The sequence below is a fragment of the Phaseolus vulgaris genome, chromosome 7 (assembly GCF_051622355.1).
Source record: "Phaseolus vulgaris cultivar YP4 chromosome 7, ASM5162235v1, whole genome shotgun sequence".
In the NCBI taxonomy this organism is placed as follows: domain Eukaryota; kingdom Viridiplantae; phylum Streptophyta; class Magnoliopsida; order Fabales; family Fabaceae; genus Phaseolus; species Phaseolus vulgaris.
In genome coordinates this window covers 58,217,361-58,240,051 of record NC_143504.1, presented here as the reverse complement: position 1 = coordinate 58,240,051, position 22,691 = coordinate 58,217,361, and the positions used below count along the sequence as shown (strand labels likewise).

The 22,691-nt window shown below is 29.7% G+C and overlaps 2 protein-coding genes across 3 annotated transcripts; one reads left to right on the top strand and one right to left on the bottom strand.

The window, feature by feature from the left end:
- Positions 1–212: 212 nt before the first annotated feature.
- On the bottom strand, positions 213–3,315 carry LOC137830712 (strigolactones hydrolase CXE15). Of its 2 annotated transcripts, none has more exons than XM_068638193.2 (2): positions 2,564–3,315; positions 213–642 (listed from the first exon to the last, which is right to left on the bottom strand). In XM_068638193.2, the coding sequence occupies exons 1-2, from the start codon at positions 3,232–3,234 to the stop codon at positions 336–338; spliced, it is 978 nt and encodes a 325-aa protein (XP_068494294.1). In that variant the 5' UTR covers positions 3,235–3,315; the 3' UTR covers positions 213–335. The 2 variants fall into 2 exon arrangements, with proteins under 2 accessions (XP_068494294.1, XP_090160404.1); XM_090304278.1 differs by having other exon boundaries at positions 2,558–3,297.
- Positions 3,316–16,668: 13,353 nt separating this feature from the next.
- On the top strand, positions 16,669–21,944 carry LOC137830711 (putative glutamate carboxypeptidase AMP1). Its single transcript, XM_068638192.2, has 10 exons — positions 16,669–17,703; positions 18,684–18,926; positions 19,252–19,404; positions 19,522–19,590; positions 19,943–20,030; positions 20,550–20,633; positions 20,749–20,837; positions 21,109–21,222; positions 21,341–21,475; positions 21,639–21,944. Exons 1-10 carry the CDS (start codon positions 16,768–16,770, stop codon positions 21,819–21,821), a joined length of 2,094 nt encoding a protein of 697 aa, XP_068494293.1. The 5' UTR covers positions 16,669–16,767; the 3' UTR covers positions 21,822–21,944.
- The last annotated feature ends 747 nt before the right edge of the window (positions 21,945–22,691 follow it).

Sequence of the window (22,691 nt, the reverse complement as noted above, 5' to 3'; positions counted from 1 at the left end):
TCTAAATTTGGTAGCGAAAAAATTTGTAGCTAATTAGATACCAATTTAGAAACTACTTATTAATAATAGAAACCAATTTAGAAACTAATTTAGAAATTAATAATTTTTTTAGTTTATAAAATGGTCTCTAATTTAGTTAATATAACAACTAATTATTTTTTTTCTCTATAATTAATTTTTATTTAATGATTTTCTTGTAATGTTAATCAACATTTTTCACATGCAACCTATGTTGATTTTATTACCATTTAACACCAAACTAGAAAGCATAAACTTTAATTATATCATCCCTGGCAAGAATGCATGATCTTCACTTTCTTGCACATATACATATTCTAATTAGAATTCTGAAGCATGAAGTGTTTAATGATTTGCAGAAGGTCTTCCACAACCTGTGAGGATGAATCATGAGTGAGAAAGCCATGTTCTTTGCCCTTAAACTCAACGTATTTAATGTTCTTCCCTAGTTCCTTCAACCTGGTTGCATAGTCTTCTGCTCTGTCCTTCAGCAATTCATTGCCACCAACTATGACTAAGATAGGGTCAAGCTTCACATCTGCAAGGTTTCGACTGCTAGGGCCAAAGGGGTTTGCCAATGGGTGATCTCTATTCTCTCCAATAGGTATGGATAACCTCCAAAATCTGCTTCAACAATGAGTTAAACCCTATATCACCACCTTCATTATTATAAAACCCCAACTTTTTTTGTATTGTTTGAGTTTAAAACATGTCACTAGTGTAAAAATAATATACTACAACGACTTTTCGACCAAACGAAAATTGATGTAAACAAAAACGTGATTTAACTGGTGTAATATTGATCACATATAATATTGGTGGAACAACTGGTATTATATGTAATTCATATTTTATAACGCTCACATCAATATCTCTGACAGAATCAGTGTAAAACGTCTCGTAGAACTGGTGTAAAATGACATCTTTGCACTAGTGTGTTTTTAGTCTTTAAAAAAATTAAGATAATTTTGATTTTGGTTCTTCAAGTTTTAAAAAAAATTATTTAGTTTTTTAAAATTGAAAAAAAATTTATAAATTATAAATTTGAGAACATAATTTAAACTGATTTTAATATTTTATATTTAATATGTTGAAGGAAGAAAAATGTATTTTATTAAATTTTGAAGTATTTGAGGTGTAACACAGGAACCATATATCACTAACTACATAATTATATCCTTAAAGTTTCATATAAAATATTCAAAAAAATTTACCACTAGGTTTGAACATAATAATAAGTTGATATAAAGCAGTGTTAACTATCATCTCATTTTATTAGAGTGAGAAAAAGAGAGGAAGAAAAACGAGGTGCAAATTAAAGAGGAAAAAAAAGTGAATGTATAGTTTGAATATTGAGAAATATTAATCAAAATTTTGAGGATTATTATTTTGACATATATAATCACGAAAAAAAAACAGATTTTAAGCATATAATTGTATTTAAACAATTAAATAAATATAATTTGAATGATTTATGTGTATAATTTAAATTTAGTGTTGAAATAATAATAGGTTTGAAGAATTCACATGATGTGTTTCGTTGAATGAGGCAAGCCTCTAAAAAGAATGATCTTGTTTGAGGATATGACAAGAGAATTGAATTTTAAGTGATTGTCGACATGCTCAATAATTTTGCTTTTGATGTTGTACAAATATTCATCACTATCTCATCGTGTACCCACTTCTATCATACCTATTATCTATTTTCAAACTAAGAAAAAGGTTACTTCTATCATAAAAAAGATGTTTAATATATCCACATTTCAATGCAAATTTATGACATAGATAAAATTATGCTGATATGATTATATAAGTGAACACAAAATTGAAATGGGATACATTCAACATTAAATAATATTTTTTTAATCAAATTAATTCCAATTTATTTTTTGAATGTTTATCAACTTTTTGTTTTACTAACAGAAGCATCAATATACCAATCAATTTAAAAATACATGGAAAATTCACACATGCATGGAAATGTAGTAGGTTGAAAACTATAAATAATTATAGTATATACACTACTAAATATAAATTAATTTTAAAGACTAAAAATAATTAATTACTATATTGACTAATTTAAAAATTTAAAAATTATTGATTTGTAAATTAATTTTATTGTTGATAAATAATTTCTAAATTAGTATCTAATTAACTATTAAAGTTTTAACTATCCATTATTTAGATTCTAAATTTGGTATAAAAAATCTTAGTAGCTAATTATATAATAATTTAGAAACTATTTATCAATAATAAAAAATAATTTAAAAATCTATAAATTTTGTAATCTCTAAAATATTATTTAATTTAGTAAATATAACAACTAATTATTTTTAATTTTTCAAATTGATTTTTATTTAATAATTTTCTTGTAGTCAGTTTTTTTATTTACTCATATTTTTTGAAATATTAAAATATAGTTTTACGTAAATGAAAAAAGATGGATGCTTTTGAAAAGTGAAAAAGAAAACTCCAAAATATGCACTAAAATTGAATAATAAAATCTTTTGAATAAGCATAGAAAAGTTGAATTTTCAACCTTTACCTGTCCAGCAGATCAAGTGTCAGCATTTGTTCGGGTGGGCCAACCTCGGACTTGGTCCGAACCACCCCACCGAAAAACGGACCCATCAACACGTAACCTCGTACTCGAACCGGGTCCATCTCCCTTGAACCGGACCCGAGCTGGACCGCCATGTGGTGCGCAATGTTCCCGCCAGACGAGTCGCCAACCACAAACACGCGATCAAAGTCAACGCATCGCGTCGCCCACGCGTCCCCGCCACGCCCCTGCCTCTTCAGCCACCTTAGCGCCTCCACGCAGTCGTCGACCGCCGCGGGAAGGCGGTGCTCCGGTGCCAGACGATAGTCCGGCGCCGCCACAACCGCACGAAGAGCCACCGCGAGACGCGCACAACATGCATGAACATGCGGCCAGGCGCGCGAGCCGAAGCAGAAGCCCCCACCATGGAGGAACATTAGCAGGGGTAACTTCTCATCACCATTGTCATCGTTCTCGAGTTTAGGTTTGTAAAGACGGAGTTGGAGGTTAAATTTTCTGTGAAAGATGTAATCTTTGAAGAGTACGAGGTTGTTGTGTTGTTGGGTGGATGAAGGTTGTTCTTGGAACTGAATATTGGAACGAAAAACGGTGCCATCACTGAAGAGTTTTAGGAGGCCCATGCAGTCTTCTACTATATGTGGAGGAAAAGCCATACTCTTTAAGTTTCTACTAAGTTCTTTTGCTTTTGATGAGGGATATGTAGAAATGAGAGTGATGAGGGGTTTATATACATCAACATAAGAGGCAAATTCATGCCAAAATGCCACCAAAGTTTATGACTTTTGTTAATAGTGGGGTAAGAAAAAGGTATGTTTACTGGAGATTATAGATTATGACATTTTATTCTATATAAGTGGGTCCAAACCTAATTCTATGATCGATTTTATGGGATTGAGTTAAGCTTAAAAGTCTACTTTGTAATATGGTATCAGAGTCATTTAAAGTTTATTCTAACGAGTGTTTGTTGGGCCTATGTGTCACTCGCTATCAGGCCGTTATCAGACCACTCATCATATGTTATCTCACGCACAAGCTGTCACTTTCGACGTGACGGGTGCGTTGAAAATCTCACATCGACTAAAAATTAAGACATTTTATTTTATATAAATGGGTGCAAACCTCACCCATAAGTTAATTTTATGGGATTGAGTTAGACTTAAAATCTACTTTGTAATAATATCTTTAGTTTTTTTTTAATATTATTTAGGGCATGCATAATTTTTTTTGCTTCATTTAATTTGTGTGAAATATTTATTAACTTTTCACTATTAAGGAATTTGACTGAATATTTTTAACGAAATCTCTTCTATTAGTTATGTTTTATCTTGAATAAAACTTAGACAATGTATTAGAAGAGTTAAATAATGTAACACTTTGCAGCATCTTATTGTGCTGTGCAACTCGCAAAAGTCACATATTAAGACTTTTGCCAACTAAAATCACCTAATACATTGATTAGGTTAAAAGATAATTTGTATTTATTAACATTTTTTGTAAAAAGTTCCACTTTTATGCAAATTGTTCTTAATAGAGAGAAACATATAAAAGAGAAACCTAAGACGCACCTTCAAAAAAAATTGAGTGCTGAGGTCATGTTAACAACGAAATCACTGTAAAATAATTACAACCAAAATCTAAATCTAACTTTTTTTTTATATTAATGAACATTGAGGTTAACCCATTCAAACTGGAAAATAATAATTATGAAAGCATATGAATTTTGAAAGCAGTGAAAGGCCAAAACCATAAATGGTCATTTGACACGTGAGAAAATGGTAGGAAGAAAACATGATATACAGGTGGTGATGATGATGTGATAGAAAAGAGAAAAGGAGATATAAAGTTAATGTAATAATTGAGGTGTAAAATGAATAAAATGAAAACAATTTTTTTGTCAATAAAAAATAATAAAATTAAATACACACTTAAAGATGGTTCAACTCTCGGACAGAATAAGATAGACAAAGAGTATACTTATGCTTACATAACAAAAAAACAACAAACTTTTTACGGTTTATCCCAACACTACCAACTAAAAGAATAAGAACCAACTTTATTATTCTTATAGTAACATTAAATTGAATATATATATATATATATATTAAAAATTTCAAACAACAATTAAAAAACAAAAAAGTTAATTACTATAGCTCTAGGGATAACAAAGTGTGTCCGTCCGTCCTGCAAAGTGAGTGCAGGCTAGACTTTCCGTCCCGCATAAGGGCTTACCCACATTCAATTTTTATTTTTTTTAGAAATTCAATGATTTTTTTTTTTACTTTTTCTCTTGAAAAGTTCTCATAAAAAACAAAGGCATTAATGTTACATAATCCAAATATCAACCTACCAATATTCTTGATTTACCCACTACCTAACATATCCACTATTATTTATTCCAATTACATAAAAAAATATCATATATACATTTTCATCCCCAAAACTAGACCAAAAAGGAGTCTTAAGGAAATTATAACTCCAATAACCCTTGTAATTTTCTACCCCAAAATAAAAAAAAAGAAAAACAAAACATTTACTTTCCAGCTGTCAAAGTCAATTTTTTTTTGTTTACGGACCAGCCCGTCCCACCCCACACGAACCACGAATTATGTGAGACGAGTTAATACGAATTAATGAACCTGTACCACTTTTTTATTAACGGATCACGCACCGACCCGCTATCCCATCCCATATTTCTCAAAGTTACAAATATGTAATGAAAAGTGAAGAATATAAAGAAAAGTTGATGACAGGAACGTTTCTCTTTCTCCAATTTAGTTGAATGGAACCGTGGCATAGAAAGATGTGACATAAAGAAGTGAAAGAGGTTCTATGTTACTGTTGCTTGGGAATGACATGTTTGAAGTTTTGAACTTTCCAACCATGATTGCTATTTTCATTTGTCCACGTTTCCCAAACTAAAACGTTCTATAATTTAATTTCAGATTCTTCAAGATATTAGACTAAGACATTATGCATAAAAGATATCTTGGATGTCCACTCATATTGCTTTCAAGGTTTTCTGCTGTTCACAATTCAAAAATATGTTATATATTTGGTTTTAGATTATTAATATATCGATATTTTAATGTAAATATTTGATGTAACTGTAAAAAAAATAAAATTGAGGTAGCTTTCTGATGAGGTCATGTGGTGGCTTATGCATTGGTTAGGTATCACAAATTGGTATTATGAATAGTTTTCTAGCTACAATTTGAGGGGAATTTTCTTTTTCATTGGGTTAAGTTAGAGGTTACTATTTGTAAATTGTAATGGAGTATATGATTATGATATCCTAATAATGGATTAGGAAGAGATGACTTTGAAATAGACTTTGAGTGAAGTCTTAATTTTTTTATAAGAATTTAATCATTCCTTAAATAATTTATATTTATTTATTTTTATTGTGAATAAAAAAAATGAAAAAATGACTTTTACGATTATAATAATCACTATTTTAAATTAATAAAAATTGTGCTAAAAAATTTAGATAGATTTTTAAAAAATAAAAATAAAAATCATTCATGAAATGAGTATTAATGAATTATCAAAGTTAACATAAATCTATTTATAAAAGAAGGTAAAATTACTTAGTTTATCTACTATCATTAATAAACCATTTAATTAAGTAATAGAAAAAATGTTTATGAAAGTCTCTACTTAAAAAAAAAAGTTTAAATAAATATATCTAGTGTAATGTAAAAAATTTATTTTAACCTCAAGTCTCATTCTTGTTCCTTTGTTTATACATACATAATTTTTGGTGCCGATAACATTGTCGATAAAAAAAACAACAATTATGGTAATTTATGAAAGGAGGATATGTCTCCAAAGATAATATTTTTTATTTAAAAAGTCTATTTGCTTTTAAAATAGATTGTTAACGAAAGATAATATTTAAAATAAGTAAACATAATTGAAGATAACGAAGGTATAAAATGTCCAATTGCTTTTGAAAAAGAGAAAAGATCCAACACTTGATACTTGTAAAAAATGTGCAACAATTTGGGATGAATGCTAGTAATACCAAAACTCTTCTACCTTGTAAACTAAAAGATCATTATTGGCAACATAAAATTAGGGAACAATTATTCAATAAACAAGAGTGAAATACAATCATAAAATTGAAATTGAAAGTACCAAAAATTATAAAAAATGTTTTGAAGAAGAAAAATTATAAAAATAAAATGTGTATTAAACATAAAATTATATTATTAATTTGGTTGGTTGTCAATTTTGTTTTTCAATAATTATTTTGTTTAAAATTATATTTAAAATTGAGAATATAATTAATATTATGAAAAATAACACTTTTAATAGTTAGTTAAGTTATAATTTATTTATTTATAATATATTAGTGAAAATAATACATTTTATATTAATTTTAAAAAAATTGTTATATCTATTCAATCACTCGTGTAAATGTTAACGATATAGAATTACGTTTTATATCGATCACAATCTATATCAATCCTATAATCGATATAAAGTATAAAAAAATTACATCAAAATTTAAATGTTAACCAATTTAATAAAACGGATTAAACACAAAAATCAGCCAAATTCAATCAGAAAAATACCTATTACAACTAGTGAAATATATTTTATGTTACGGATATATTTTAATCACAAATATTGATCATATCAATTCAATTTATAATGATGAACCATTTTGCTCATTTAGTATTATTTATGAGTAGTAGTATATACATTAATAACAAAGATTTTTGTTATCCTATCAGTTTTTTTTATTGGTCATAAAAATAAATAAATAAATAGGAACCACTTCAGGGTGGTCAAACCCTTATACATAAATACCTGACAATAAACTCCTATTACCAACTTAGCAAAGATCAGTTATTTCTTAACTAGCTACTAATTGATATACTAACAAAAAAAACACTTACATACCTCCACAAAGTCAATTATATGTGGTACACTAATATAGAGAAATTAATTTTTACATAGTGTTTATATTAAAGAAACTCGAACTTGAGAGATTATTTAGAAAAATAAAATTGAATCAAGGAACGATTATTAGTTTTACATTGATTAAATTATGTTTAGAGTTTATGTCATTTTGCTTAATGTTTTGTAAAGTTAGTTCGATCAATCAGTTCGATCGATTCCAGTTGATTGGATGTTAAGAAGTTTGGTCTGATTTTTTTCTTATAAGAGTTAAAACACCTCTTAAGTGTCTTATTTTATTTTAGATAAAAAAAATATTTAGAATTTTGGTTTAGGATTTAAAATAGAAGATTGAAAATGAAATGAGTGATTGAAAATGAAAAGCATATTCTTAATGAAGAAAGAAAGGAGTAAAGGTATATGGTGGGGGATGTCCTCCTTTATAGAATAGAGGAAAGGAAAATGAAATCCCTGAAGAATCTCTTCTACTTGTTGAATTCTTGTGTTCCTTATTCGTTTTTATGGTAGCATAGACCATAGCCTTTAGAACCTAGATTGACACAAACAGAATCCTAATCTTGTCGTACCATTTAGTCAACATGATAGTTGAATTGCCATGCACCACAAGCTTGAAGAACTTTGTGTTGTCGTATATACCCCAAGATCCTTTTCTTTTCTCTTTTCATGGGATTATCTACCAAAAGTGAAAAGAAACATCTTAGTGTTCATATTGGACCGACAAGGAAGGAGATAACGATGACGATGGAATCCAGTGAATGTTGGTGTGCATGATATTCTCACACAAAAAAGGTTAAATTAGTTAGTAGGTGTATCTCAGTAGGAATGTCCAAATCCCAACCAATATTCATGTCTCTGTGTGTAGCAGTCACTCTCTGCAAGAATCCATCATTCATCTCTTGCAATAATTTGCATCACTAAATACTAATTAATCCTTTTTTCTATGCTTCAAGACTTTGTGTTAAACTAATCTGATTTTGGTTGGAAGTAATAGGTTGGAGATTCTACAAAGTGGAGGCAATTATGCCAGTTTTGGAAGTAATATGTTTTGTTTCATTCAGAAGAATATTACAGATCTTTTAGGCAATGATTAATGAAAACTTTAAGCCTAACTCAACCCCATAAACTGGTTCATAGGGTTGAAGTTTGCATCCACTTATATACAATGAAAGACTTTAATCTCTAGTCGATGTGGGATCTCCAACACAAGTGTTATATTATAATTACAGTGGTAGTGAAACAACAACATTCAGAGTTAAATTCTGCATGTGATTTAGATTTCATAATAGATTAACTCAATCATTGCCTAATGGAAGAAAAAAAATAATGTTGTCTTTGTTTTCCTTATTTCAACTTCTTTTGTTTTAATTATGATATTTTTTTCCAGATTTTATAGTCATTTCACTGTTATGTGAATCTTAATAGGAACTTATTACAAAATGAACTTTAAGCTTAATTCAATCCATAAAACAGGTTTATGGGATGAAGTTTGTACCCATTTATATACAATGAAATACTATAATCTCTAGTAGATGTGGGATCTCCAACACACACCCTCATGTCAAGCATGACAATTCGTGCGTGGGATAACATCTTATGAGTGTTCTAATAACGGCCCGATAGCGGGTGACCTGATAAGTACACCAAACAATAGTTAGGATAGACTTGAAAATGACTTTGATACCATATTAAGAAATGAACTTTAAGCCTAACTCAACTCCATAAAACCGGCTCATGAGGTGAGGTTTGCACCCACTTATATAAAAAAAAAAGTCATAATCTCTAGTTGATGTGAGATCTCCGACATAACTTTATTTGGAAAGAGTTGAAGCTTAAAAAAAATTAAAAAAATATCTTATTCGAGCTTTCTAGATTAGAAAAATAAATAAACTTATTAATTGATGGGCTATATTATTTTACTATTAGATTTAGGTATAAAAGGAAAGTTGAGATTTAGTTATTGAAAGAGTTGATGAAGACTATTTAACAATATATAATTATAAAAAATGTTATATCGTCAAACTTGTTAGTTTCTTTATTTTCAATTAGCTGTATTTCTATTTCTGGCAAAGATTATGTCACTTAAATATTTTTTTACAAATTGTTTATGTTAAAAATTGTTTTAAAATTTCAAATTTTTCTAATTTTATTTGATAAATAACCAATAAAAGGAAAAATTAGAGGGATTTATCATCTCATATGTTAGATATTAAATATGTTAGGAATATTTGATTATAAAATATGAGCACGTGAATCTCGTTTATAAACTTATTAACTATGATGAGGCTAGCAAATTTTTTTATTTATTATAGTTAACATTTATAAAAAAAATTATTAAATAAAAAATCAGGTTTATAATTTTATGATTTTTAATAAATTTTAATTGATAATAAAGTATAAATTTTTTAGCATTTCTGATATGGGGTAGTCTTAATGATATATACCATTTTCTCAGTTTGGGCTCTTGGTGGGCTATTTTTAGAACTATGGAGCTACTCTTACTTCACTTTTGCTATTTACACCCTAAGTTTGTCTTTTAAAATATATCTTTGATGGAGATACAATTTTGTTGAACATTATAGGCATAAAAATGTGTTTATGTTGTATATGCTTCAAAACCAGAACATGTTTCTGTTGAATACAAAATAAACACATCCTAACACAATAAAAAGGTTAATTTTATTGTTTACAACACAACGAAATCATTTTTTTTTCATTGTGTATTTTGTATTATATACAACGAAAACATGTTGTATATAATAAGACTCAAATTTATGTAACCACTTAATTTTAAAGTTATTCCATGTTTATTTTAATTGTATTGTTTTTTTTATGCATAATGTTTGGATAAGTTTAATCACTTTTTACTTGTTTCATTGATATTTAATTAATATTGGATTTTTTTTTATATCTAGAATGTTGAGAATAAGAATGCGTTAGTTTAATTAGAGATATTTAAATTTAGTCTACAATAATTTATTATAATTGTATGTGGATCGAGAATATAATAAACTGATTTAGGTTCAATTGTTTAATAAGTTAATATTTAAATAATTTAATGAGTTGATAATAGAATTGAGATTTATTCAGATAAATAATATTTAAGGTTTGAAAACGAATTAACTATTTTTAAAGAAAACCAAAAACACATTTCACCCTTTAACTTTCTTTTCCTCGAATCTTGTTAAATCCATTTTTTTAATGAAAATCCATATTTTGGAAATACTGTGGTCACATTTACTATATAATTTACTTCATCTATTTTCTTAAAAAATAGTTATAGAAAAAAAAAATGTAAGTAATTTAAAGTTTTATTTTCTTTTTGTATAAAATTGTTATTTTTTTCCATAGGTTTGTGTTTCACTATATCCAAAAAGACATCACTTAAAAGTTAAAATTACTGTTAATTTAAATAGTATAAGGTTGTTTTCAAGCTTTACTACCACATTATACCATAATGATTGAACAGTAGGAAAAAGTGTTTTTTGTTCATTATTTTGTTTATGAGTATTGTCTTCATATGTAAGTTCATCTCATTTGTTTTTCAAAGACTGTGTTAATTGAGTCCAGCACACACACTCATATGGCTTAGGATTCTATGTTTTTATACTGTGGAATACCTTTTGCTGTTTACAATAATCAATAATTGAAACAATTTGAATATTGGACAGTGTATTAATTTCTTAGTTGAATCTTTACATTAATAATTTAATTCTCAATCACCACCTAGCTAACATTATTACATTACTACTCCTATAAGTCTTTCAGTTTCATATGAATATTTAGGAATAATTTATTTTTTAGCATTAAAATTAGATGTAAACTTTTTTTTTACATCAACAATGGATTAATTAATATTTTTTTGACGTGTTTTTACTTTATTTTAATATGATGTGATTGCGAATAATTTTTATTTACTTTTGTATTTATATATTTATTTATATTATAGATATATTATGTGATTGTTAACACATATTCTTTATGTCGAGAATGACCGTTCGTGCGTGAGACAACTTATTATGTGTGATCGAATAACGACCTGATAGCGGGTGACACGCTAGGCCCAACAAATACTCGTTAGACTTTAAATGATTCTGATACATATTACAATGTAAACTTTAAACCTAACTCAATCTCATAAAATCGGCTCTTGAGATGAGATTGGCAGACGTGGAACAAATTAGGAGTACTACAAATTTTGGGCATGAAGAGTAGATGATTGTGGTCCAGTGACCACAACAAAAAGAGTGAATTGAATGAAGCTGCAATGTTTTGATGTATTGAATCTACTATGAAAAGTGGTTATATCTGGTGTGCATGCATGGTATGGTTGTGGAGGTGATAGAGGCACGTAGCACAACTATGATTGCATGTCACTTCCAACAATCTCAGCTAATTGGGACCTATCTTTGCTTAACCTTGTTCACTCATTTTCTTTTACTCTTTTGTCATTATGCACAAACATGTCTGATTAAGAAATAAACAAATTATGCACAAATCTGTACTATACATTTAGTTCCATGATTAGATACATTCAAATAAATATTCATGACTATAATAACATAATATATAATTTTGAGTGCTTGTAATATTACTGAGTAATCTTTTATTTTCTTACAACTTTTAGTTCTCTGATAAAAGATAATATTTTGTTTTAATTTTTTTAAGGGGTATTTTAAAGATTAAAAATAATTAGTTGTTATATTAATTAAATTATATTTTAAACATTGATGAATATTTTATCGTTAGGATAAACTTTAAATGACTCTGATATCATATTACGAAGTTGATTTTTAAGCCTAACTCAATCCCATTATAACTTATATACAATGAAATATAATATTCTTATCTCTAGTCGATGTTGGATCTCCAACACACCCCTCACATCGAAAGTGACAGCCCGTGCGTGGGACAACGTATTATGGGTGGTCCGACAGCGGGTAACACGATAAGTCCAACAAATAATCGATAGAATAAACTTGAAAATGACCCTGATACCATATTATAAAATGGACTTTAACCTCTCAACCGCACCATGAGCCGGTTTTATGGGGTTGAGAGGTATACACCAAATTATAATTGAAAACAGAAATAGTTTTTATTAAATGTGAACTTCACCTGAAAGATTTAACAATTTTCTTTTTTACTCAATAGATGTCAAAGTATCATACCTAATTATATGAAGGAGAAGAAGAAAATGAGATGAGTGGTGGTTTAAAGAGCAAAAGGAGAGAGATATAGAGTATGAGAGTTGGAAATGGTGAGTTAGAAGTTTGAGAATGATTGGAAACAGAAGGGGTCTGGTCCATGAAAAGCAATTTACAATGATTGCATGGCTACGGTAGCACAAATCTTTTCTAAAGAAAGGCTCAATCTTAATGCTCTTCCCACTCACTTTTGGCATCAGTGCAGCGTGGCAATCGAACTTTCCTACTATGCTTCATCAGGGCCACTTTTCAGACAATTTACAGGCCACATATTCGGCAATTTTTGAAATCACTCGGGAAAAGATATATACCTTCTGGGAACAAAACCAAGATATTCATGTGACTTCTGCCGCACTCTCCTGTGCTTAGGCTTCTATCTCATCCTCCTAAAGTTTATAAGACTTTATTTGAATTGGAAATTGGAAAATTGAGGGTGTGGAAGACGAGAGTATAAAAAGTGTTATACTTTTTTTTAAAGTAGAGTTTAATTTTTTTTTTATTCTCTCTTTGAAAGGATTTTCTTATACTTCAAACACTATTTTTATTTGCTTAACTAGGAGTACTTGAACAATACATGGGAATGTTGTTATATAAAGGAAAATAAAGCATGTAGTCAAGGTGACTTTGTATTGGGCTATAAGTTAGTAGTGAAAGTGACAATAGTTTTGTAATTTAGTTTATGTGTAAAAGAGAGTAGTAAGTCATTGGTATGCTTCTTTAGTTTTTTTGGAAGTTTCTCTAATGTTATTATGAAGGGTATGCACGGAATTGAACAAAGATCATCTTCATGATATAGAGTAACATTTGTCAAATAGAGATGAATTGGTAATGACATGATACCTTTATTGTGAGTATGTGGTCCTTGAATGGTTGTAATATGGAAGGATGTGTAGGTAATGTTAAAGCAAGTCATATTAGTAGTCATAATTAATAATAAGACAAATCTATCTATACAGTGTGAGTTGCGTACAAAAGATTGGAACACACTAAGTACTTCATTTATAGTATATTATTATATTTTTTATAAAAATGAATTTGTAATTTCATATTATTTTGTAACCTACAAGTTCTTTGAAAGAGAGGGTATGTTTGATAGTGAACTAGGAGACAATAAATTTTCTAACTTATTTAATTTTGTATTTGAATTTTTTTTGTATGTTTGATGAGACATCTTGCATGTATATGGTATCTATAGAATTTGAACATCCATATTGAATGCTCTAATTAATTCATTTTTGTATGTTTGATGAGACATCTTGCATGTATATTGTATCTATAGAATTTGAACATTCATATTGAATGCTCTAATTAATTCATTTATTATTAATTGATAAAAACATATTTTAGTTTTGTTGTATATGTGATTTAATTGATATTCTTATTCAAGCAAAATTTTCTCCCTCAAGTTAAGATGAGTGGGAGAGAGCGATATCTCTTTCCTCATTCCTCATTGAAAATTTATCTTCAAGTGAAATTCTCCTTCTCCTTGTAGAAAATAAATTCAAATTGAAAGTTTATATTTATCTAAATCCTATTTTTTTTCTTTTAAACAATAAAATTTTCTCAAACAAAATAGATTGAAAAAAATCACCTATTTTAAATAAATTTTAGTTTGGTGTGAAAGTTTCTAAAATAAACTTATAACTTTAATTATTTTTTACACTACTTAATGATTTATTTCCATGTTTGTAGGCTGTCCAATCTTAAGTGCACAAAAACTAATTACTGATTATAAACCACTCTAGACTAATAATACCTCTCAAATGCACAACCACTAATTATTTGTTATAAAACCATCATTTCTAAATACACTATTTTTTTTCAATAACTAATCTAATAATTAATATCTAAAGACTACATTTAGATATCAATTTAAATGACTGAAAAATATATTTTAACGAATTTCTCCATAAGTATTTAATAGAATAGAATATATTTAAATTACATATATAATAAAAAAATTAAATAAATATTTATATGTAAACAATATATTATTTACTTCTTCACGAACTATATTTTTTATTTTTTTCTATGTAAATAAGAGACACAAACAAATAAATATCCATAAACAAAATGACAAGAAAGAATCAAAGTTATATAAAATAATTCGTTTGAAACTTCATCATGATTAAGACATCCTCGAAAAGGTTGAGAGAATAAGGTGTTTTTAAATTGTCTTATGATCTTAATTTCTAGACAGTGTAAGACTATTAGATGTATCAAAATAAACTTGTTAGTCAAGAGTTAATACAAGTGTTCGCCTTTGAAACCACATTTCCATCTTCATGTATTATTGGCTTTTAGAACTCAAAATTCCTTCACAATTCTTTTCTTAAAAATCATTTTAAAAAGTTAATATATATATATATATATAATCTTAAATCATATTATATTTTTCAAAATTTAATAGTTATATGATAAGTATACCAAGACAATTTTAATTTCAATCATCCTTTTCACTCATAATAAAAAGATAATTCCCCTTCTTTATTCTTTTAATAAAACTGATAAAAAGAAACCAAATACTTGGTAACTAGCATAACTGATCATAACACATAACACATGATTATTTTTCTTTATGTCATATTATTTTAGTCGGTTAAAAAATTTATTATTATAGTAATGTTTAGTATTTATAAATATTAATGTGTCTATTAATTTCAAATTTAATAACTTTTCAATATATTTTTGTTTATATAACTTATTCATTTTTTATGTTATTTTATTTAAATTAATATTATTTAAGAAATTTAAATTTAAAATCAACAGAATTTGAATTCACTGAAAAGAAATCAGACAGGAGCGAGTAAAGAACTTAAAAATCATCACATTACAAATAAAACAATTTAGTCTTAACAATTAGTTCAAAGAGAAATAAAAAAAAAGAACAGAATAAATAAAATAATTATATATGTGTATTAAAAGATACATTAGAAAATAAATATAAAAAATATATTATCTTTATATATAATTATAGATTATAATAATTCACTCTAACACTACTAATTACTTTTTATCACTTTCTTTTTAATATATCATTTTTTTTTCTCCAAAGAAACCCTTTTTTCTATTAAAAAATAGAAAATTGCTTAAATTGGAAACAGACAATTCTATTGAATTACGATTTTTTCTATTTCCATACACATAACTTGAATCTAGACCATATACCTGTTCCAAAAGCTTCATCAATATCAAACTCAATTTCTTAAACTTCACTTAATAAAATAATAATAATAATAATTTATACCATTATATAAAATATATACCTTTCTTTAAACTATTTTAAATTTCATTTAAATAATTTCAATAAATAAAATAATTTTTTATTTAATAAAACATGTAACTATACAGCTTCTCCATTAAAAAATTAATTACACAATTTCTTCACTTAAGAATAACCGCCATATACACTTTGTCTTTAACTATTATTTCAAAATACACAACACATTATTTTATAACTAATAATATTCACATTTTGTAGGTTATATTTTTTTTATATAAACCATTAGTGTTATTTTTCTCTCACAATGAAAAATTTTCTAAGTTAATGAAAAATTTCAACCATGCAACATACCACATTATATTATAAATTTTCTACTTTAACTATCATTATTCTTTTAATATGGAAGCACAAAAACTTTTTTCACTAATAATAATAATAATCATACTCTATTTATCTACATTTAAAGAGAGTTTATTTTCTTAATATATGTTAAACTATTTTATTTATTTTCTATTACTTACAAATTTTCTCTCATTTCACAAGTTTCATGTATTTTCTTATATGTCATTTTTTTTGCCCTTGACCTCATCAATTCAAATTTAATTTCTTAAATAATAGCTTAAATTTAAAAACAACATAAAATCAATAAATATATATTAAAAATATATTAAATGAAAATTAATATACTCCTATGAAAATTAATATATTAAATTAAACCAAAACGCATAGCAATAACCATCAAACTCCATTATTAAACTAACATAGACTCTTCGTTCCACCGGCATAACAGAGCCTCCTACTCCGTTCGTAACCACTTCATTCACCAACAAAGAATGGTTCAGTTTTGGTTAAAAACGGTAACGGCATTCGCCGTGAAGCCGTCACCGTTGGTGGCGTTCGTAACGGTAATCGTCATTGGCGTGGTGGGATTTTATTCGCTGCATTTTCCTTTCCATTCCGCCGCTTCCATCGACGCCTCGCGCTTCAGCCACGTGTTCCTGTCGTCGTCCTCCAACGCTACGATCTCCAACTACCTGCGCGCGCTCACCGTGCACCCTCACCTCGCGGGAACAAAAGCCGCCTCCGTAACTGCACGCTACGTGCTCAACCACTTCACCGGTCTCGGGCTCCGAGCCCACACCGCGAGGCACTCCGCGCTGTTGTCGTACCCGCTGCGCTCCTCGCTCGCGGCGCATTTTAGCGACGGTTCGAGTTTGGAGTTTCGGTTGGGGGAGGGAGAGGGGGACGAGGAGGTGGTGGCGCCGTACCACGCGTACTCGCCGTCGGGGTCGGCGTGGGCGGCGGCGGTGTTTGTGAACTACGGGCGGGAGGAGGACTTCCGGTTGTTGGCTGCGGCGGGGGTGAGGGTGGCGGGGTGCGTGGCTGTGGCGAGGAACGGCGGAGGATTGGGGCGGGGGGCGGTGGTTGAGGCGGCGGAGAGGCATGGTGCGGCGGCGGTGGTGGTGTTCGGGGATGACACGTGGCCCAGGGGGTTTGAGAGGGGACACGTGATGAGAGGGGGGATTGGGGACCCGCTGAGTCCTGGGTGGGGTGGGGAGGATGGCGGTGAGAGCTTGGGTTTGGATGATAGTAAGGTTTTGAAAAGGTTTCCTAAAATTCCATCCATGCCCTTGTCTGCAGAGGCTGCTGAGAGGATCTTGGTCTCGCTTGGTGGAGCTCCTCTGCCCTTGGATTGGAGGGGTACCCTAAAGTCCTCCAAGGTTAGGAATGTTGGTCCTGGCCCCACAATGCTCAACTTCACTTATCAGGTTGCTTCCTCCTCTAACTTTGTTTTGTTTGCTCAGATTTTAGTCCATGCATGCATGTAAAACTCAAATAGTTTTTGAATATATTTACGGTTATTGGCTTTTTAAAATATGAATTCTGATTGATTGACAGAGTAAAATTCTCATGTATCCATGCATTGAGAGTTAAGAAAATTTTACGAAGTCAAATATTTTGGGTACGAACTTTTAAGTAATAATTACTATAAAAATAAAGAAATTTACCATGCAAATCCATTGATAGTTTACACGGTGGTGTATTTACTGTTTTCTCTGAAAATCTTTCATAGTCAACTAACTAAAAATCACTCTAATATAATTTTTAAGACAACTATGACAAAAGTGAACACTTCTATCATATGCAACCATTTATGATTAGATGCTTCATAAGATTATGTATTCTAATTAAATTCTCTTTTGCATCATGAAGAAAAAGAGATAAACTTAGATACATTGTCAATTTATTTTTTTTGCATTAATATTTACTAGAAAACATAATATTTAGATGTGGTAAAATAGTCAAATTTCACTAATATATGTGTAAAACAAATTGACTTTCTACATAAATTAAAGGAAAGGGGAAATGTATACTGGAAGGTTGAGATTTTGTGTTTATTTGAACCTAGAGTGTTCCCTTGATGATTGCAAGTTTTTAGTGAAGTTCGGGTTTTTGAAATTTTGACCATATCTAATATGTGTCTAGGTAAACTTTTAATAAGACCTTGTAAAACAAGAGTCTGTGTTTAATTTTAATATAGTTTACAACTTAAGTCCTTTCTAAACATCCCGGATTTGGTATCCAATTTATTGTTCCTGTCTGTTGTTGGTATGTTTTGATTATGACAGTATATCGAGTTTTTTATGCTCATCTTTATAACTAATAGATATTAATGAAGTACAACGATATTTAACTATGCAGTATGTTTTCTGTGCATGTTTTCAGTCTGGCTTATTTGGTTTTTCAGGGAGAGATGAAAGTGGCTACCATTGAAAACGTTTTTGCCGTTATCAAGGGACGGGAAGAATCTGATCGCTATGTTCTGCTTGGGAACCATAGAGATGCATGGACATATGGTGCTGTTGACCCCAACAGTGGGACAGCTGCCTTACTTGACATTGCTCGTAGATATTCTATTCTATTGCGTTTGGGGTGGACTCCACGGAGGACCATCATTCTATGCAGTTGGGATGCAGAGGAATTTGGAATGGTAGGTAGCTCCACTAATCTTGCGTTCATCATGGTTAACCACTTTCATTATGTGGCCACTGGATTATGATAAATGCAAGTCAGTGAACTTGGACAAATTTGGTGAAAGTGAATCTCTGCTACCATTTGTCTTATTTACCTAAATTTGTTGCCATTATCTTGAGCAAGTCTCTTTCACACGGGTTAGAGTCCTTGATCAGCTTTTTGCTTTAAAAATTAATGCATATTTTGTGCTTTTTATCAAGTTAAATCAGTTTTGCTTTATTTCGATTTTGGTGTCACTTCCAGAACTGTGCTCTTTAAATCAAGTTTATCCATTTCTGTAGATAGGATCCACTGAGTGGGTTGAACAGAACCTTGTCAATCTTGGTTCGAAAGCTGTAGCATACCTTAATGTAGACTGTGCTGTTCAAGGGTCTGGTTTCTTTGCTGGCTCAACTCCTCAGCTAGATGATCTCCTTCTCGATGTCATCAAAAAGGTATTTGAAGTAATTATACGTGCATATGCAAATCTGCATGTGGATAGTGTTTTAAATATAGTTAATCATGGTATTTGATTAATGCTTTACATCAATTGCCATGTACGTTTATTTCAGGTCAACGATCCTGACTCCGAGGGTACAACGATATATCAGAGTTGGGCAGCTGCTGGTGGAAAATCTAATGTAGGACTTTAAGTCTATTGGCCAATGGTCATTTAAAATTTATGAAGTTATCTTTAGCTGTCCATAACTACATTTTCACTTAAAAGTTACAGACCATGTTTCGAAGATTTTCCTTGTTGTCTTTCTATTTTCAATATATTTAATACTAGTCATTAAGTTCTTGGCTGTCTAGATGCCTTTCGAGTTTTGATAGATTCATATTTATCGTTTTCCCTTTTTCCTCTCACTGGTGCCAGTTATGTTTTTATTTAGGAACCTAATTTGAAAGTTAAAAAAAATTCTTCAAAATTAATTAATGGTGATGAAAAATCATATATTTGCTGCTTAGCAGTTTTATCTTGGTTGATTGCAGATTCAAAGGCTGAGTAGAGTAGATTCTGATTTTGCACCATTTGTGCAACATGCAGGGGTTCCATCTATTGATATGTATTATGGAAAAGGTACATACCTCATTGACATGAACTAAAAGGGTTCCAAATTATTTGAGAAAAATTCGTGCCAAAATGTATCACATACTCATGTATTTTGCTCTAATAATCGTGCCCTCATTTTTAATTTATTAATGTACCTTTTGGGGGTACATTTAAGAGACTAGTCCAGAATTTGAAATTTTATGCTGAGGGTGATAAAGGTTTCGCATTCATGGTTTATTTGATTGGGCCATTATATGTGAGGCCATAGAAACAGTCATGCTAGTTGATGCTTATTTATGTAAAATATGCCTCGGCACTGCAATGGTCCTTCTGTTTTTTGCTATCATTTTGTCCTATCATAGGATTTATATCTAGCTATTGTCATATAGGAGCCTGAACAGTAATGATCAGTATATACATTGTTTAAGCATAGAATTTTTACAAAAAGAAAAAGAAAAATTGTATCTGAATGCCATATGCCAATGTCCATAATCTGTCACATTTCCCCGGCCTTTTGTATTAAATAATGTTTTGTCTTTTCTCTAGATTATCCTGTCTATCACACTGCTTTCGACTCCTATAACTGGATGACAGAGTTTGGAGACCCATTCTTTCACCGCCATGTAGCTGGTTTGATTTCTTGTTTAGTCCCCCTCTTAGCAAAAACTTTGAAATTATTATTTTATTGGCAAATTCATTTGTCAATCATGAGATAATATATCTTTTCTGTTCTCTGTTGTATCAGTTACAGGAATTTGGGGGCTTCTAGCCCTGCGCCTTGCTGATGATTCCATCATACCTTTCAATTATCTGTCTTATGCGGATCAGTTACAGGTATGCATTTATCTTCATGAGTATTTAATTAACTTCTTGCTAAGTACTATCTTTTGATATTAGCATATCAAACCAGGAGGGAGTTTTAGTTAGACGGTTTATGAAAAAATTATGTTAGTTTCCATAGGTTAGAATTCACTTTACAATACCATTAAATTAGTATATTTCTTAAATTAGTGAATTCAGTGTTCACAATAATTAGTATCTTCCATCAATTGCAAAACATTCATGTATCATTATTGATTACTTAATCTTCCCCTACTTTGGACAGGTGTACAATGACATATTGAGCAACTTGTTAGAAAAGCAAATTTCTCTACATCCACTAAATGCGTCGATTCAAGAATTTGCTTCTGCTGCCAAAGAAGCTAATGATGAATCAAAGGTAAAACGGAACTGCAATGGGTTGTATTGTAGTGTACTAGCATTATTTATCACATCTAAATTTGACATAATTACTCTTACTTATCATGTTTTCTTCTACTTGTCTTTATGAACTGCAGAAACTGAGATTGCAAGAAAATTCAGATGATTTTGTGGATATGAAAATCCGAGCATTGAATGATAGACTAATGCTTACGGAAAAAGGCTTCTTGGATGTTGACGGGCTTCGAGGAAGGCAATGGTTTAGGCATCTTGTGAGTGTGTTTGCCTTCAATGTGCTGCTTAAAACTTTCATTAATGCTTATGAAATCATATACTCTTCTTGTGCTGATTGTATGTTGAAACATGTGATTGTAATTAGGCTTATATTTCAACTTTTCATGTGATAAATTGCTTATTTGTGTCATTACTGTACAGGTTTTTGGGCCTCACAGAGACCATGAAAGCAAGTTGGATTTCTTCCCTGGAATCGCTGACTCAATGTCTGAGTTGTTTAAAATGAGTGAAAAAGAAAGGGTGGCTGCAATTCAGCATGAGGTTTGGAGGGTTGTGAGGGCTATTCAAAGAGCTGCTTCAGCACTAAGAGGAGATTTCACCTAAAATATCTTCAACTGTAAATGCCAGTTTCTATTTTACCTGTAAAGTAACTGTACATTAAACTTAAACCACTTCCCTTCTTTCTTTATTGTTTCTTTCATGGGAATTCGCTTTTTTATTGCCTTCTTTTTTGGCTAAGTTTTCCTTTTCCTTTAAAGATTTACCAAAACAATGTTGTAAGCAAAAATGAACAACTTCCAACTCATTCTATGTTTTAAAATTAAGTAGAAACTGTATCAGTTTTATTGAGTTCTTCATTTCTATACCTTGGTACGACTCTCTTCAAAATTAGCGAAAGAGTCGAAAAAATTTTCTATAAAAAAATCTTACAATAAAAAGTGAAAAACTAAAACTATTTTTTTACAGGTTAAATTAATTGGTGTAGCTAATTTGCAAAAGCTTATTCATATAACTGTTAAAAATTTAATTTTAATGTGTATAAATGAAATTTAATTTATGAAAATATTCTTATTCTTTTTCTTTACCTTAATTTTTTATTTTATTTTATAAGTCTTATTGAGAGGTTGATCAGAATAGATTCTGAAATAATTTAAAGTCATCTTACATTAAAATGTGTGTACAACTATGTAACACAAACACTGATAGGACACGGAGATATTAAAATCTCTAAAATGTAGGATATGGGGATACGGATCTATATATTATATAATTATGAATTATATAAATTGATAATAAAGATTTATGTGCGTTCTAAATTATTTTTAGAACAGAAGATGTTGACGGATTCACAAAAATTTGTTTCTTATTTTTATAATCATAATAATAATTTATACAATAAAATTTGAATTTTTAAAAAATTAATGTAGTTTTCTTTTTTAAAATTGTTTTAAAACCGTATTAGAATTGTCAGAA

Bases quoted from the DNA above. Each gene is read 5' to 3' on its own strand.
- LOC137830712 (XM_068638193.2), bottom strand. From the start codon at position 3,234: ATGGCTTTTCCTCCACATATAGTAGAAGACTGCATGGGCCTCCTAAAA. The intron at 643-2,563 runs GTAAAGGTTGAA...TTGTTGAAGCAG, and splicing joins ACACTTGATCTGCTGGACAG to ATTTTGGAGGTTATCCATAC.
- LOC137830711 (XM_068638192.2), top strand. From the start codon at position 16,768: ATGGTTCAGTTTTGGTTAAAAACGGTAACGGCATTCGCCGTGAAGCCG. The intron at 20,634-20,748 runs GTTTGATTTCTT...CTGTTGTATCAG, and splicing joins CTTTCACCGCCATGTAGCTG to TTACAGGAATTTGGGGGCTT. The intron at 21,223-21,340 runs GTAAAACGGAAC...TATGAACTGCAG, and splicing joins AAGCTAATGATGAATCAAAG to AAACTGAGATTGCAAGAAAA.